Below are 17,215 nucleotides of genomic sequence, written 5' to 3'. Positions count from 1 at the left end.
TCTTCAGAAATAATCTTTTCATATGTTACCTTGACCTCTTCTTCCTTTTTAATCTTTGCGCACTGCCAAAAGCATTCCTTTAGTTTATGTGCATTCACTGCAAATGTCCACTATACCTTCATTATGATGGTTTAAATTTGCTGCAGACCTGTGTAGTCACCTTTGGAACATGTGATCCAGCACAAACTGATTTCTTTGCTAAGATTTTCACTTTTCCATGTCAACAAATTATGGTGAAGTGTTTTTACAAAATTTCTCAGCTATAGATATTAAAAATTAGCCTGAACTCGTGCCTGTTCTTTAAAAAAAAATGACCTCAGAGTCTGGATGATCTTGAGTCTTCTTGAGGCAGCCCAAGGCTTAACCTCCTAATATTTACAAGGTCATTGTAAATATTAACGTGACCTGTCTAATGATTTGGGTCTGGGTTGAGTGGGGCGGCATGGTGGTGTGGCAGTTAGCACTGCCCCCTCACAACTGGGTTCTAATCCAGGCTGGGGTCTTTCTGTGTGGAGTTTGCATGTTCTCCCTGTGTCTGTGTGGGTTCTCTCAGGGTGTTCCTTCCACAGCCCATGGGTTAAAATAATTAGTGTTAATGGTTTTCAGTCCCCTGGTGACCTGTCCAGGATGTACCCTGCCTGATAGCTGGAATATACTCCAGACAACGTGACCCTGAATTGGGTAAGCAGAAGAAGATAAATGAACTGAGTTATGTTAAGGTCTACCCTCTCTCTCTCTCTCTCTCTCATGTATATATATATATATATATATATATATATATATATATATATATATATATATATATATATATATATATATATATAAGCTGTAATCCCAAAATGTATGTGACTTTGTTGAAATGCATTAACACTACATAACTGTCTAACACAAACTCTGAGCTGCACTGAGCTGAAGTCTGTGACTGTGAATACCATAGTATACGAGTTATTTGCATACTCATCAAACTATTCAGTGAGCCCTTGTGCTCTGTGGACGGAGGCATTTCCATCCCAGAGATCACTCCCATCAGAAGAGAAGGTGATTACTTAATACAATCTGTGGGCATCTCTTTGTGTAGAATTTCTCGGATTGTTGACATGATAATAAACGTAGACACATTAGAAGTAGCCATGTGGCGGTAATATGTGGTTGGTACTACACAGAAGTCTAAACAAGAGGAAGAAACGCCGTAGAAGTAATGTAAATAACTTGTTTATGCAAGAAGGCCAACATTTGGGGACCCACGTCACTGGTTTCCACGGTGGGCTGATCCAGCGCGGCTCTTCCGGTGGAGACGTGGCTCTGCACTGCTGCCATATTGACGCTAACCAGCTAACAATCACACAACTTGAAGTCAGCTGTATATTCGCGCCTTGCCATTCCAGAGGGATTAGAAATCACCGAAGCAACAAAAACGAGAGACCAAGGACCATCGTGCCGTAGAGAGAGACCAAAATGGTGAGTGACAGTGGAAAGTGAAGATTATTCTCCTGCCTTTTATCGGGCCTAGCAAGTATCATAACATTGGCTAGTAGCTAAAGGTAGGAATGAGTTCACTAGCTTCCCCCCTTTCAATAACGAAAGAAGAGGAATACCAAACGCTGTTTTTTGTTTGTTTTGGTGGTCCGACAATGATAACGATATCACTTGGTAAAATCGAGTTAATGAATCGTCAAAATCACATTTCATTTGAGTGAGGCGCTTTAAGTGTGCAGTCAATGCTGACGTGAACTAGCTTTACAAGCTAGCCCTCTTTCCTCCTGTCAGCAGCCGGATCCGAGCAGCCACTCACTGTTGTCAGACTGTAATAAGCCAGGGGAAACTGGCTTCGGCTTTAAAACAGACCGTAACCATACATACAACTGTGGTATTATGGCTAGCCATCGTCGACGACTTCGTTAACCACAGTTGTTGCTCGTCTTCATCAGTTTCACATCGGTGCGATCGGGTCTTCCATTTCTATTGTCAACGTGGAATGAATGCAGCTCCTCCATTCATTTACCATGGCGAAATAAAGCGTCCGTTTATGTCTACCCTGTTTATACTCATTATATTAAATCACTCTTAAAATTTTTTATGTAAGGTCCTTTTCCCGTAACATCCTCAATAGCTGTCGGTGTCCTTATTGGTCTTACCAAGGACCAGGGCAAAATATTCGTGATTTTCAAGGTGGTTTTGCTTCATTGCAGGCAAAAACTCATATTCTAACCCAGACTTAACCTGTTCCAGATTGCTTCACATGATTGCCAAGTTCAAGATACACGGCTCATCTACTGCTGCACTCATTTGCTTGCTGCTCTTAGTGTTCTTGCACCAAGTCTGAGATTAGTAGGGGGGTTTTGAGAAGTGCAAGTACTTTTGAAGTGAACTGTTTATAGGCAAAACATAATGAAGATTATTGAGATTTGTTCAAGGCTTTAAGCAGTGCTGGCCATTTAATGGGAAACCTGATGAAGTTTTGCTTGGTAAGACATGCTCACCTGAGAGGCAAACATTAAGGAGTTCTAGCAAATTAATGTACTTTTAGTATGTACTTTTTTCTTCAAAGAACCTACAAATGTGTTGTAATAAGGTTTGTCTGACATCACTTTATCAGCTAAACATCATTATCACCTGATACCGACCTTATTGAATGTAGGCCAGTAGTTATCTGTTATGTCAAAACAATTTAGCAGAGCAAAACAACTGATTTAGACTTCTGCTGTGCATCTTTGTTTGTTCTGTTTGTTTGTTTTTTACTTTTTTCCATTGGGTCCCCGCTCTTTGTTGTGGTGAGTTTTTTTTTCCAAAGACAAACATATTCTGAAGTTTTTCAGCTTCTTTGTACATTCCCTCATGTCCATGCCGATAGTTTTGGCAATCTGCCTCCAGGAATTTGCTGACATTTGTGAGATCTTATATACCATGGTTATTGGGGCAATGATTGTTATTCTCTAAATTCAAAACTACGATGAAAAATTAGATGGAAATTCACAGGAGGAATCAACGGTATTGAACAGGCCAATCACAATAGTTGCGGGCTACGTCAACACAACGTGTAGTTACATTTCTAGGGAGGTGCACATCAGGTTACATCATAGGGTTTCAGAGAGGTTTGCAGCAGCGATCTTGTGCTTAGGTGTAAGTCCTCAGTAATCATGATGAATATCTGAAGTACTATAAAATAGTTATGGTTTTTTATAGTGACATTTTTTGTTTCTCTGGAATAAAAAGGAAAGAATAACAAAGAGGGCAGCACGGTGGCGTGGTGGTTAGCACTGCTGCCTCACAGTTAGAATAACATCTAGAGGGCCTGGGTTTGATTCCACCTTGCCCCAGGCCCCCCTCTCTCTGTGTGGAGTTTACATGTTTTCCCCGTGTCTGCATGGGTTTCCTCCGGGCACTCCGGTTTCCTCCCACAGTCCAAAGACATGCACTTACTGGGGTTAGGTTAATTGGCGACTCTATATTGCCGTAGGTATGAATATGAGTGTGAAAGGTTGTCTGTCTCTCTGTGTTAGCCCTGCGACAGGCTGGCGACCTGTGCAGGGTGTACCCTGCCTCTTGCCCTATGTCAGCTGGGATAGGCTAGAGCCCCCCCCCCCCCCCCCCCCGCTACCCTGAACAGGATAAGTGGAAAAGAATGGATGGATGGATGGAATAATGAAGAGAAACATGTTGATTTTGGCATTTGTTATCCCCCAGATTGTTTTTATAAGCATAGGTACTGGCTCAGAATTTCACAATCAGTGCATCTCTAGTTTTAATACTTTAGTCTGTAGGAACTAAAACAATCAAGTTTCTCTTCATCCCTCAGGTGCTGTTGGCAGCGGCGGTGTGCACCAAGGCCGGCAAGGCCATTGTATCGCGGCAGTTTGTGGAAATGACCCGGACACGAATTGAGGGTCTCCTAGCTGCATTTCCTAAACTGATGAACACGGGCAAGCAGCACACATTCGTGGAAACAGACAGTGTTCGCTATGTGTACCAGCCGCTGGAGAAGCTCTACATGGTCCTTATCACCACCAAGAACAGCAACATCCTGGAGGACCTGGAGACACTCAGACTCTTCTCCCGTGTGGTAAGCACACACCAGCCTGCTTAGATAGAAGTTGGTGTGCAAAGAGCACTTAAACAAATGGTGTCTGACAACTTGAGGAAGTGACCAGGAATACTCTGGCACAATACATGGTTTGGTAATATTTCTGTTGACTATTTTACACACTCTCTAACAAAGAACAAAAATGTAGAGATACACATCACTATAAAAACGTGTACTTTTTGAACATTACAGTCACTAGACTCATGATGTCTCCCTTTGAAAACCTCTAACTTCTGATATGCCGTGAGGTAACCTCCACTATCATTATAAAAAAAACTAGCATTATAAAAAAAAAAAAACGCACATACACACAGACAAAAAAGATTTCTGTAAGGCTGGTAGTCTTTTTACAGATATGGCCCCTGGTGGCCATTGAATGGAATGCAGGTTTAGGGCATGCACACACATTGGCTTCAGTTTTCAGAGCTGAAAGCTATGTCCAACTCTTAAAACCATTTATGTGGTGCATGCACATATGGACTGCTGCAGATACCACACATGAGAAATTGTTTATATTTTTTTAAAGTCTGCTTTGAGTACATAGATGATGCACAGGTAGGTCCAAACAGAGTGTCATGTTCACTTTCTGATATTTACCAATATTTATGGCACTTGGACTCAGACCCAAACATACTGAGAAAGTAGAACATATGTTGGGAGTAGGGTTGGTGATGATTTATGAGTATTTGAATAGCCAGTAAATTGTAAAAAAATAAATGTTTATGCAACTATTAATTGTCTTCAGATATTTTGTCTTGTTGTCTGTAATACAATTTTGCCACCAGATGGTGGCAGTAATACAATTAGAAGCTCTTTGATGACTACAGTTAAACAACAAAAAAAAATCAAGTGAAATAGTTCCATTATCCTAACAGTTTAGCTTGCTCATGTGGGATTGGACAGCCATATCGTGTTGATAGTAACCAGGAGCTGATGATGAACTAACACCAAAGAACAGCTGACATATGGACACAGCAAACAGACAGCTTCATACTGCACTGGCCCCCAAATACTACAAACTAATACGATTTTGATGTAAGATGAGCAGTCCCCCTGCTCCTTAGCCACTCAAATTTCAACATGTGTTTTGAAGAAAAAAAGACTTCCTTAGGATAGACAAGACTTTGGCACCCACCCTTTAAGCTTGTGATGTTCCGCCTCAGCTGTCCTGCCGTGTTTTGGTTTAGAATATTTGAAATGGATAACAGACTTCTTATCAGTGCTTTTCTGTTGGTCTTGCACAGTTTGTTCTAGTTAAGCTTGAAAGGAACATTTGTTTTGAATTTATGTAGAAAGAATTTTTTTTTTAAATTGACTGAAATTTTGAACTGGAAAAAAAAAGGGTTTGGAGGACTGGTCATTAATAAAGCTTTTGTAACAGTCTTTCAGGGGCTAATCACTGTAGTTTTTAAGGTTCAGGCTTTAACAGTATTTTTTATGTCATCAGAAAAAATATAAGTAGATAAAATTAATTTTAAAACACCCCACAAGTACAACCAAAGACATAAATATAACTCTTGGCCCTGGTTTTAAAAAACTTTGAAAAGATGTCTTTGTTTCCTAGCAACAGCAAGCTTTTGAGAAAAACACTAAATTGAGTTGACAGGTGCTTCCAGAAAGTGCAGCCTGCAGACACAGACCTTTATGACACATTTTGTTATCACTGTTTTTATACAGTCATGGGTGGGACTTGTTCATTTGTAATTATTTTTCCAAACTTTGCAGCAGAAATAATTTAGCTGTTGCTGTGTGGAGGAGCTACCTGTGTGTAGCCGGCAGTAGCTGAAAAAACAAACTCATTTTTTAAAACTGAAAAACCCACAGACAGCAAACACGTCGTCTTTTGTTTATTAGCATCTCTCTCTCTCTCTCTTTTCTTCATGCTTCTGTCTGTATTGTACTTGAATGCAGCATAGAACCCCTTCCAGCTGCCAGCACACTGTTAGTCTAGTATTACCCATTATGCCATTTGGTGAGCATTCTATAAACAGTTCATGTTTCACAAATTGTCATTTGCCCTGTTTAAGAGTTAGTTGTGGATTATTAATTGTTGTCATATATACATTTTTGCGTCACCTGATCAGAACTGTGAGGGGACCCTACTGCTAGTTGGTCCTGATAGTAAATGAGTCAGGTTACAGTAAAATCACAGCAGGATTTTGAACTTTAAGATGCTTAAAAAAAAAAAGTGCCATTTAACTCTGAACAAGCAAATGATTAATAATGAAACTAGTAGAAAAAGGTACGCTGCATAGAAAGATGGCAGTGTTTCATTGCAGGAAATGCTGTGAATTCATTTTTATCATCAGCATATCTATTTTGTTTTATTCAGTCACAGAAATAATAGGAAAATAACCGTTGTCAGTAAAGCTTGGCAGCATGAACTAGGTTATACTGTTAGTGCATCTTTATTCAGAGTCAGAGACAATGACTTCGGTGTGGTTTTTAGCTTTCACAGGTCTTTACCAATGCAGGGTACACCAAATGTTTTAATGTTTGCTCTGATTCTTTTTTCCAGTATTATTCATTCCTCTCTACCATTCCAGATCCCAGAGTACTGTCGCATGCTAGAGGAGAGTGAAATATCGGAGCACTGTTTTGACCTGATCTTTGCCTTTGATGAGATTGTGGCACTGGGCTACAGAGAGAATGTGAACTTGGCTCAGATCCGCACCTTCACAGAGATGGACTCCCACGAGGAGAAGGTGTTCCGCGCCGTCAGGGAGGTGAGATCACACAGCTGTGTCTGCCTGCCTGTTGAGTTATTCCAGCAACTTAAGAGAAGCAAAGGGAAACTTATTAGGGAGCATTTGCATAATCAATATTTGTTTTTGAACTAAAGAAACCACAATAATTTTGGTGCATGATGATTTTCAAAGTTTTACAAAGGGACGGAGATAAATGAATGAAGGAGAATATAAGATGTACACACTCTTTACAGGTTAAGGAAAGTGTACTTGAAATCACACGGTTGACAACACAGCTGCACTGTCTGTATTTAAAATCTAACAGTGAATCTAACTCTGAATCAATAGATATGCAAACATGTATTTTCCCTCCTGCAAAGTAATTGTCAGATAACTTAATGTGACTGTATTAGTATTGAGTATACTGTTCTGATATGTAGAACTCTGCTCAATTTGTTTTAAAAACCTACAGACCCAGGAGCGCGAGGCCAAGGCAGAGATGAGGAGGAAGGCCAAGGAGCTGCAGCAGGCCAGGAGGGATGCTGAGCGCTCGGGGAAGAAGGTGCCAGCTTTTGGCGGTTTCGGCAGCGCCGGCATGACCAGTGTGTCCTCAGGGAGCATCATCACAGACACCATCGTCGAGCCAGAAAAACCCAAGATCACACCAGCTCCAGTCAGGTACAACTCAAATTTGTATTTGAACATTTCTGTTCTTATTGCACAAACACTGTATCTCAGAGTAAGCTGATGGCACATCATGTTTATTTATTTCTGTCCAGACCAAGTGGGCCCAGCAAGGCTCTGAAACTGGGCGCGAAAGGGAAAGAAGTTGATAACTTTGTTGACAAGCTCAAATCAGAAGGTGAAACCATCATGCCCACCACCGGAAAGAGGGGCTCAGATGTTTCTAAAGTTCTGCCGCCACCAGTCAACATGGAGAGGTACACATTCGTCATATGATACTGTTTATTCCTCTGGAACTGACAGTTGTTGTTAGGCTGTTGGTCCTTGTTTCCACAGGTCGTATAGGTGTGCAACAATACTTGAATAACTTAACCATAACCAGGACACTCACTTTGTTTATTTATTCTTTTTACTTTGTGCAAATCTGATATATTTAGTTTAAATATTATGAGCAAAGGCATCAACAACATTTTCCAGTTACTTAGTAAGACTAGGCTAAAGGATGGTGTCATTATAAGTTGAAGTTGGCATTAGTCTGCCCTAACATAGTTTCAAAACAGGTTGGGTACCTTAATTAATCCCTGCTTTAATGCACCACCCAGTGACACAAAACAAATACACCCAGTGTGACAGGTGCACGCTGGGTCTGGCTAACAGGCTAAATTCTTGAAAGCTGTCTCGGCGCATCCTAAAGTAATAATAACTGAGGAGGTATGGATGAAAAATCATTGAGCTGAGCATAATAATGCCACGACCATAATATCATTGATAATAATTAAAAATAATAATAATAGTGTTTAAGGCAATAATCCCTGATTTGACAGTAGAGCCAGTAACATTCATGCAGCATTTAGTCAATGTACAGTTAACTGACCTATGTTTTAAATTTATGTAAGTAGTTTATCGGAGACAAGTAACTAAGTACATTCACTCGAGCTGTACTTGAAAGTACTTTTATCTGCTACTTCATATTCTAATACATATCAGAGGCAAATACTGTACTTCTTTTTTCAGACTTGTAGTATGTAAAGTAAATTTTAATAGATACACGATAATACAAGGCACATGTTTATTATCATGAATCATTAATTATAATCAAATGTCATTCTGAAGTGGACCATTCTGCACAATGAGTGTTTGTTTTTTGCACTTAAGTTGTATTATTATGGTAATATTTTAGTTCTTATGTAACATTTTTATAGATGCAGCCCTTTTTTTGTAACGAAGTGTTCCTATAGTGTAGTAGTACAACTTGCTTGTATGTGAGGCACTGATACAGGTGAAGCAAACAAATAGGTAACTTGATTTTCTTTTTCTCAGACTTTCTCTCTCTGCAGGTCTGAATCAAATTACTTCATTGTTTGTCAGCAATCTGATACTTTTCCAACAGCTCACTGAAAGTGATACAACAGTAGCTGTACTCCAAACTTGTCCCAAAACAGTGAGAGATGATATGAATTGATTGGAATGATGAAGTTTTTGTTTTGTTAATGAGGAGAATTGGCCTGAAAAAACAGGGAGGAGATTTTGTATTTGTGCTGATTTCTGTGTTAACACATTATCTTAGTGTTACTTTATTACTTAAAGTGTGTTTGTGTGTTTGCACTACAGTGTACATCTGCGTGTGGAGGAAAAAATCACACTGACATGCGGCCGTGATGGTGGCCTACAGAACATGGAGGTGCTGGGCATGGTGACACTCCGAGTCACAGATGACAAATATGGACGCATCCGCCTGGTTGTCAATAACAATGATAGCAAAGGATTGCAACTGCAGGTTGGTTTATCACGTACGCACACATCTGCTGGAGACACTGATATGTGTAGATTATATGAAAATATAACTTAAGTGTAGACTGTCAGCTTTAATTTGGCGGATTACACAAAAGTAGTGTCGGCTGTTAAGGAATTAATCATCTTTAGAAAATGTCCGAAATGTACAGTAGAAACTGCCTAAGTCAGAATTGCACAAATTGGATTTTTGCTCCAGTCAGATGGTTTCTACAGGTCCCGATTTTCCTAAACTTAATTCCAATAAAAATCATCACCTACATTGGATCATACAAGTCAGATTTTCGCCTACCTTGGATGAAAAATCTGATCCCATTGTAATGCATTTCCAGTTCAATGTGAGCACATAAGTCAGATGAGTTTAGCGCTAAAGCCCTCCTCAGCTCCTGCCATGCCCAATTCCAATATTTACAATCTACGCAAACTCCATGCATCGGTTTTTTTATGCATAACTACACACGCTAACAATGCGTGGAGATCGCTTGAGTGTCTATATAGTCACGATATCTGGATTGGCTGCACTGGGCGAATCAGTTCATTTCACCAGAAACAATCATGGCAATGACCCCTACGGAAGAGTCACCGAGGGAACTGTTTACCCTGCACGGGATAGGGTTACCGGCGCCCCACCCTGGAGCCAGGCGTGGGGAGGGAGCTTGAGGGAGAGCATCTGGTAGCCGGGCATTAGCTGATGGTGCCCAGCTGGGCGCAGCCCGAATAGAAGACATGGGCCCGCCCTCCTGTAGGGCTACCACCTGCAGAAGGCATTGTAGGGGTTGGTGCAGTGTGTGTCGGGCAGTGGCCAAGGTCAGAGGTCCTGGCAGACCAATCCCTGGCTATTGAGATTGGCTATTGGGACATGGAATGCCACCTTTCTGGTGGGGAAGGAGCCTGAGCTAGTGCGTGAGGGTGAGAGATACCGGATAGATATAGTTGGGCTCACCTCAACGCATGGCCTGGGCTCTGGAACCAGTCTCCTGGAGAGGGGCTGGACTCTGTTCCAGTCTGGAGTTGCCCTCGGTGAGAGGCGGCGAGCTGGGGTGGGTATTTTTGTATCCCCTATGCTGCCTGTACGTTGGAGTTTTCACCGGTAGACGAGAGGGTTGCTTCCCTGCGCCTTCGGGGTGGGCTGTTGTTTGTGCTTATGCGCCAAATGACGATTCAGACTACCCACCCTTCTTGGAGTCGCTGAGTGGGGTGCTCGAAGGTGCTCTATCTGGTGACTCCATCATCCTACTGGGAGACTTCAACGCTCACATGGGCAGTGACAGTAAAGAGGGAGCTGAGTGTGAAAGCTAAGCTGTTGATTTACCAGTCAGTCTATGTTCCTACTCTCACCTGTGGTCATGAGTGGCGCAGGGAAGTGGCTGAAAGCATGAGATCACGAATACAATCGGCAGAAATGCGCTTCCTCAAAATGGTGGCTGGCCTCTTCCTTAGAGAGAGGGTAAGGAGTGCAGCCATTCGGGAGGGGCTCAAAGTAGAGCCGCTGCTCCTCCACATTGAAAGGAGCCAGTTGAGGTGGTTCGGGCATCTGACTGGGATGCCTCCTGGGCGCCTCTTGGGTGAAGTGTTCTGGTCATGTCCTACCAGGAGGAGGCCCCGAGGCAGACCCAGGACACACTGGAGAGGCTATAACTCGTGGCTGGCCTGGGAATGCCTTCAGGATCCCCCGGTAGCGCCGGTCTCTGGCTGCATGACCACAGATGCTCGTCTCTGGATGAGTGATCTGGAACGATCATTTTGTTGTGTGCCTGGTGCGCACAATGACAATGAGTTGAATCTAACATCTAACTAAGAGAGAGGTCTGGGCTTCTCTGCTTAGGTTGCTGCTCCCGTGACCTGGCCCCAGATATTTGGAAGAAAATTAATGGATGAATCATTGTGAGTGCAGGAGTCAAGCATAAGCTACAAACTCGTACTTATGAGCAAAAACAAGATTATAAAATTTGCGGAAGCAAACCCAGGGATGAAGCAGAAAGCCTTTGCCACAAAAGTCGATATTAGACCCCAAAGTCTGTCCGATATTTTGACGAATCAGGTTTGTTCTGAATTACACATAAGACAGAATTTTTTACAAGTTGGATAAAATTCCACGGGCCATTTTAATTCGACTTAGACAATTTCTGCTGTATAAAAGGAATTCTTATATTTAATAAAAATCCTTTGCAAGTGTATTTTGGTCCCAGCTGTCCTGTGAAACACTAACTTGCTTCATTTGGCTCAATATGAATATGAAATTGAATATTTGGCTGCAAGCTTAGCTCTGTACAAAATTCATCAAATGCTCACACTGCCTACATTATGCCACCTGGAAGAGTGAAGTTGTATGGTTCGGATTGTGAGCCTTTCCAAGCCTTGTCGTTTTATTCTTTTTCCTCCAGTCATTCTGATACCAGTAGCTCTTTGGTTACATTCACATGTGCACTGGTATTTTTTGTTTGCTTGTTTGTTTTTTTAAACAGAGATTTTCTGCTCTCATTTTGAAAAATATTTCTGTCAACACGAAAACACAGAACTATTTCAAGCGCTGTGAAGAGCATACCAGAGCAACAGGAGGCGATATAACCCCAACCTACAGAAGAAGAACAAGAATGTACAGAAGAAGCAGCCTACAAACAATAACGTAGCATTTAACAGACTGATGTTTAAAATGCAGATAAAGTCATTTAGCAGTGCAAGACAAGATCTTTCTGAAAATCTTCACTCTGAAAGGAGCTTTTCAGAAGCTCCATTTTCAGTGACCTGAAATTCCATTTAGGTGTGGATGACATGTTGTTTTCCAGCAGCAGCTTCCAAATGCAAATTTCCCAATCAATTCCAAACATTTAACCTGCTTAGTTTATAAAGAAATAACAAAAAATTAATAAAGAAATAACCTTCATCTGACTGTGAAACAGCTTTAGACCGAAATTTTTAAACACGTGAGCTGTAAGTGGGGAACTGTTTATAAAGAGGCTGTTAATTCCTCCACAGTTCTGTTTTTACTATTTAAGCCTTTAACGCCAGGCGCCACTGAAGAGCCTGTTCCCTGCCCTTACTAGTCGTGAACAGCTGCTTAAGATGTAGCATATCAGCACAGAGTCCGCTGATCAAAGGAACTTTGATCAGCTGGCTTTTTACCGTAACTCCATGACCATTTGTTCTATCGGAAACATTTAAACGGTTCCCAATAGCTCAGAAATTGCACTTCACAGCCATATAGGGGTATTATATTTGTTGCTGGAAGTCTGTAAATGGCGGTACTTTTGAAGTACACTGTGTCGCATTCGACACAGCGTACACAGACTATTCTGCTCTGGCTTTTGACAGTAATAGATAGGTTTTAAAATGTGTCTCGTCCTCTGTGTTTTTTAGACACATCCCAATGTGGACAAGAAGCTGTTCACAGCGGAGTCAGTGATTGGGTTGAAGAACCCCGAGAAGTCCTTCCCTCTCAACAATGATGTTGGTGTGCTGAAGTGGAGACTACAAACCTCAGACGAGTCCCTCATACCTCTAACCAGTACGTCCAATATGTCCAGCTTCTGTTCACTTTACTGAAGCTTGTTTGATTGGATGCTGCAACAAAAAAAAAGAAAAAAAATCAACAATAGTAGTTATGCGTTATTAAGTTTTTGTTTACAAATGTCAAAAAATGCCTCTTAGTTTCTCACAGCCCAGGATTGCATCTGTAAATCTTGTGCTTCGCCTAACCTGTGCACCAAACCTGAGAGTACTCATTTTGATACCATGTGTGACAAATACAAGCATCAGATATTCTCAGTGAAGAAGCAAAACCAACACATTTTGATATTTTCTCAAAAAGATGAATATTCACTTATCGAAATGGATGTGTAATTTCATGTAAATTATCTTTTTAAGTCATAATGTACATTATTTAATTAGAGAATGAGAGCCTTGAAGTTAGATAGTTGTGTGGAAAACATTACTAATTGCCAATTGTAGCTATTCACATTTTTGGCTTGGCTGTAATACTGTAATAATTCCAGTACAGCAACAGTAGCTGCTGCAGACTGACCTGGATTCTCTGCCTCCTCACAGTAAACTGCTGGCCGTCAGAGAGTGGAACTGGCTGTGATGTAAACATTGAATACGAGCTGCAGGAGGAGAGCCTCGAGCTCAATGACGTGGTCATCAGCATCCCTGTACCGTACGTGCAGTTACTCAGCAAATATACACACAATATATACAAGATATACAATATACACAAAAATCAATTTGTGTATTATATAGTATACTGGTGTCCCACTGTGTAGTGAGTGTTACTGTACTTTATACAGTACAGTCGAGCATCCCAGAATGCCTCATGACAAGTGTTGTACAATCAGTGCTTTTTATACTATGAGATGTTGCATGGAAGGAAAAATGACAAGACCAGGACATATCAATATACTACCACAGTAATTACATCAGCTACTCTCTGTAGAGGACTATATATTAAGCTTCTGTGTAACACTGCCTCAGTCATTTTCTTAAATTTCTGTCGCACAATGTGATGATTTTCATGAGAAATGCATATCTTGTGTTTATTTTCCCAAATTCTTTAAATATGCTAATCTCAGTTTGCCATAACATTTTTGTTCCACTGCACTACAGGGACTGTTGAACAGATTTTAACTGGCCCACAAAAATTCCAACATAATTAGTTTTTACATTACAAATCTGTTTCAGAAAAACCAGCGAGATGGAGTGGCTGCTGTCAGCCTGCAACAGAGTTTATAAGAAATCTGCCAGATCTACAGATTTAGCAGTTTCTCTTTATACACACAGTTTTCATTTTAGCTTCTTCTTAATTTAGCTGTGCTGCCACTTTTCTTCATATTTAAATTATTTGCACAGGTGATCTGATGAAGGCATACTGACAGGAAGAAAAACCTGTTCATCATATAGGGTTCATTTCACAGGTGAATTGATCAGTGGAAACACCATCACTGGCTGATACAGGCCAGCAACTGGACAGTTAACTTGCCCGTCATACTTTTTTGTGTTATGTTGAACCCTGCTAATAATTATACAAAAATTGTTTGTGTGGTATCTTTTTTAGATACCACACAGAATTTATTTACTTGACAGTGTGTCACAATTTTATTGTGTGAAAGTAGTGAAGTTCACTGTAGTCTTCTACATAGGACTCTTTAAATAAGGAGTAGTTGTGGTTTTAGATATAACCATATACTGTTGATCCGTGAAGTGGCAGTTTGTAAAAGGGTTGTTGTTAAAGGGTAGTGTCAATTTTCAGATCTAAGAAACTGGCCCTATTCCAGGAAGCAGGTTCAGCAAGCTCTGAGTTTAAAAACAAACTCTGAATTGATTAACTGAGATCTGAGAGTTTCCTGTCCCAGAACACCTGATCAGTAAGTTCAATCAGCTCTGAATATATTCACCTTGAGTTATGCAAGAAAGAAAGCCATTATCAATGGAGCTCCAATACCAGGATTCATCACAGCAGTGGGTAAAGAAAAAGCAGAGCCTAGAGTTTATAAAGAGTTCAGTAATAGTAACTTTTTCACATTAAACTGGCTTTGACTCAGGAGGTAGCGGTTTGATCCCTGGCTGCTCTTCCTGCGTGGCAGTGTTTCCAGTGAACCTTGAGTTGCTCCCAATGTGTTCATCAGAGAGTGATTGGGTGCGGATGTTAGAAAGCATTTAGGTGTAGAAATTGCTTGTATGAATGTGTGTGTTAATGAGACAGTCCATATAATAGTGCTTCTTGAAGTGTGGGGTGCAGGGTCATGACAGGTGGGGCGTGAACGACCTGGGAGAGAGACCTGTGACTGATTACAACACAACAAAAACAGATGAGTTTATTTAAACACTGATTGCTGCTGATGAACTGACTGACAGTTTGACAGCTGCATTTTTGTTGAGTCACAGATTTAAGAAGATGGAGACTAAAGATGTCTTTTTGGAACAGAAAACCCCAAATTTTTTCTCAGAGTTGTTAGCTAAACCTGCTTCCTGGAACAGGGCCCTTGGACAACTCTTAGTTCAATCTATTGTTGTGAAAAAGTGTCTCGAATATGTTTGTAATTAATATCATGTGCATGTAGTAGAGAGTAACTTATCAGCAGTGAAATGTGTAGCTGTATACATGGAATAAGGCCAGGATGAGAACAATATAATCATACACAATACGGTTGTTACGGAAATGAAAGTCAAAATAACACCCACAAAATGTGCATAAGAAATAACAAACAGAGCAGGGCCCATGTTTGTATTAATCTGTTAACATCATAGCCGTGCACAGCTGTGAAACCTCTGTTTGTCCTGTGTATTCCTGACACATTCCTGGTCCTCTTCAGGGCTGGTGTGGGAGCTCCAGTGATTGGTGATCTGGATGGAGAGTACAAACATGACAGCAGGCGAAACGTCCTCGAGTGGTGCCTACCTGTCATTGATGCCAACAACAAGACAGGCAGCCTGGAATTCAGCATTGCAGGGCAGCCCAATGACTTCTTCCCTATCAGTGTGTCCTTTGTGTCCAAACGCAACTACTGCGACATCCAGGTGGGTTACTGATGATGATGATGGCCTGTGACTGTACTTTGAGTAGTAGTGATGAAAGCATGTTTAACTGAGGAGCAGCTGAGTTTACACATCACATTTTCCACATAAAGTCTTCAGTTCTCTAAAATGACTCAGTCAGTAGTTTAAAACATGGCAGACATTAGAAAATATAATGAATGAGGTTCGTAACTGAAGACATCTACAGGAACACTGGAGTTAAACTAAACTTCCTCCTTAAAAGAAATAAGTATATTGTAGACTAGATTATTATGAATGATAAGATAGGACAGTGCTATTACAGGCATGTAGAAATGAATTTAAAAATGAGTAAAATTCTGTTTATTTTTGTCTTCAAAAATGTGTAGCCCATCGTTTCTCTGTCAGACGTTACTAAATGAAGTTACTAATGAATTAATTCAATCAAAAAAAGAGCAACGCAACAGTTAAGTCACATTGAAGGAGCTTCGATGAAAACCATGACGTGAACTGTCAGATACACTCTATACCTGCATATCAGTATAGTGACCCAGATTTATTTGGACATAATAAAGCTGCCAGGGTTAGCTCTGGGTTGCACAGCTAAGTTACAGTTAACTGCATAGGTCTTGTTTTTGGAGTCACATGACAGTCCATTCACACAGTGGCAACATCAAGTGTTTGATACACGGAAAACTTGTGAATAAAAGCTTCAAGCATGAAAACAGGAATCCAGATATTTGGTGTTTCAAGCAATCTGAAGTGAGCATTAGGAGGGGATTCAAATGGCACTCCTGAGTGTCTTGTGCTTAGTAATCCTCTCTGTGATCGTCACAGAACATGCTCACAATAAACCTTGTTTCTCTTTCCACAGGTTACCAAAGTGACTCACGTAGATGGCGACAGCTCCGTTAGATTCTCTTCAGAAACCTCATTTGTTGTTGACAAATATGAAATTCTGTAAACCCATTCAAAGAAAAAAATTGAAAAAAACAAAATCACCAACAAAAAAAAAAAAAGTCTAAATCGATGCTACACAGAAAGATTGAAGATTTCTCGCCTGCCCACCCTGTATACTATTTGAGAGACTGTGTACATCAACAGGACTCAGCCCTCTGGCGAGGCCTCTTCCTGTGGTGGAGTGTAGCAGCGGTGGTGTATTTATGTTTGTATGAGAGAGGATCATCTATATATAGAGTTAATTGAACAGGCAAAACCAACACACACACACACACACACACACTCACACACACAAAGAAAGCAAACTACACTGATGCTGTTGTGTCCGCCATGCAGAACTGTAAAGACAACAAAGTAGAGGATGGCTGCGGGGGTGCAGGAGAGGCCAGCGGTCAGGTAAACCCTGTCAGGAGGTAGACAGGGAGAACAGGGGCTTGAGGCCACTGTATCAGTCTCCACTGGTAGTTTAGCTCCCAACCCCGGTGTTGATGCATCCTCCACAACCTGTCTGCAACACTCACATCAC

General features: G+C 41.0%; 1 protein-coding gene across 1 annotated transcript; it reads left to right on the top strand.

Annotated features, from left to right (window-relative positions):
• The first annotated feature begins 1,265 nt into the window (after nucleotides 1-1,265).
• arcn1b (archain 1b) lies at nucleotides 1,266-16,748 on the top strand. Its single transcript, XM_030744200.1, has 10 exons — nucleotides 1,266-1,458; nucleotides 3,797-4,060; nucleotides 6,628-6,807; nucleotides 7,241-7,446; nucleotides 7,548-7,709; nucleotides 9,064-9,229; nucleotides 12,601-12,748; nucleotides 13,288-13,396; nucleotides 15,549-15,753; nucleotides 16,604-16,748. The coding sequence occupies exons 1-10, from the start codon at nucleotides 1,456-1,458 to the stop codon at nucleotides 16,691-16,693; spliced, it is 1,533 nt and encodes a 510-aa protein (XP_030600060.1). The 5' UTR covers nucleotides 1,266-1,455; the 3' UTR covers nucleotides 16,694-16,748.
• The last annotated feature ends 467 nt before the right edge of the window (nucleotides 16,749-17,215 follow it).

This window comes from Archocentrus centrarchus, chromosome 13, assembly GCF_007364275.1.
Source record: "Archocentrus centrarchus isolate MPI-CPG fArcCen1 chromosome 13, fArcCen1, whole genome shotgun sequence".
Taxonomy (NCBI): Eukaryota; Metazoa; Chordata; class Actinopteri; order Cichliformes; family Cichlidae; genus Archocentrus; species Archocentrus centrarchus.
Note: the sequence above shows the minus strand (reverse complement) of the source record. Positions and strands in the feature narration are given on the sequence as shown.

What these genes read in the sequence shown, in the direction of transcription:
- arcn1b (XM_030744200.1), top strand. An exon ending in GTCCCTCATACCTCTAACCA is followed by an intron (nt 12,749 to 13,287) that starts GTACGTCCAATA and finishes GCCTCCTCACAG; the next exon opens with TAAACTGCTGGCCGTCAGAG. An exon ending in GTCATCAGCATCCCTGTACC is followed by an intron (nt 13,397 to 15,548) that starts GTACGTGCAGTT and finishes GGTCCTCTTCAG; the next exon opens with GGCTGGTGTGGGAGCTCCAG.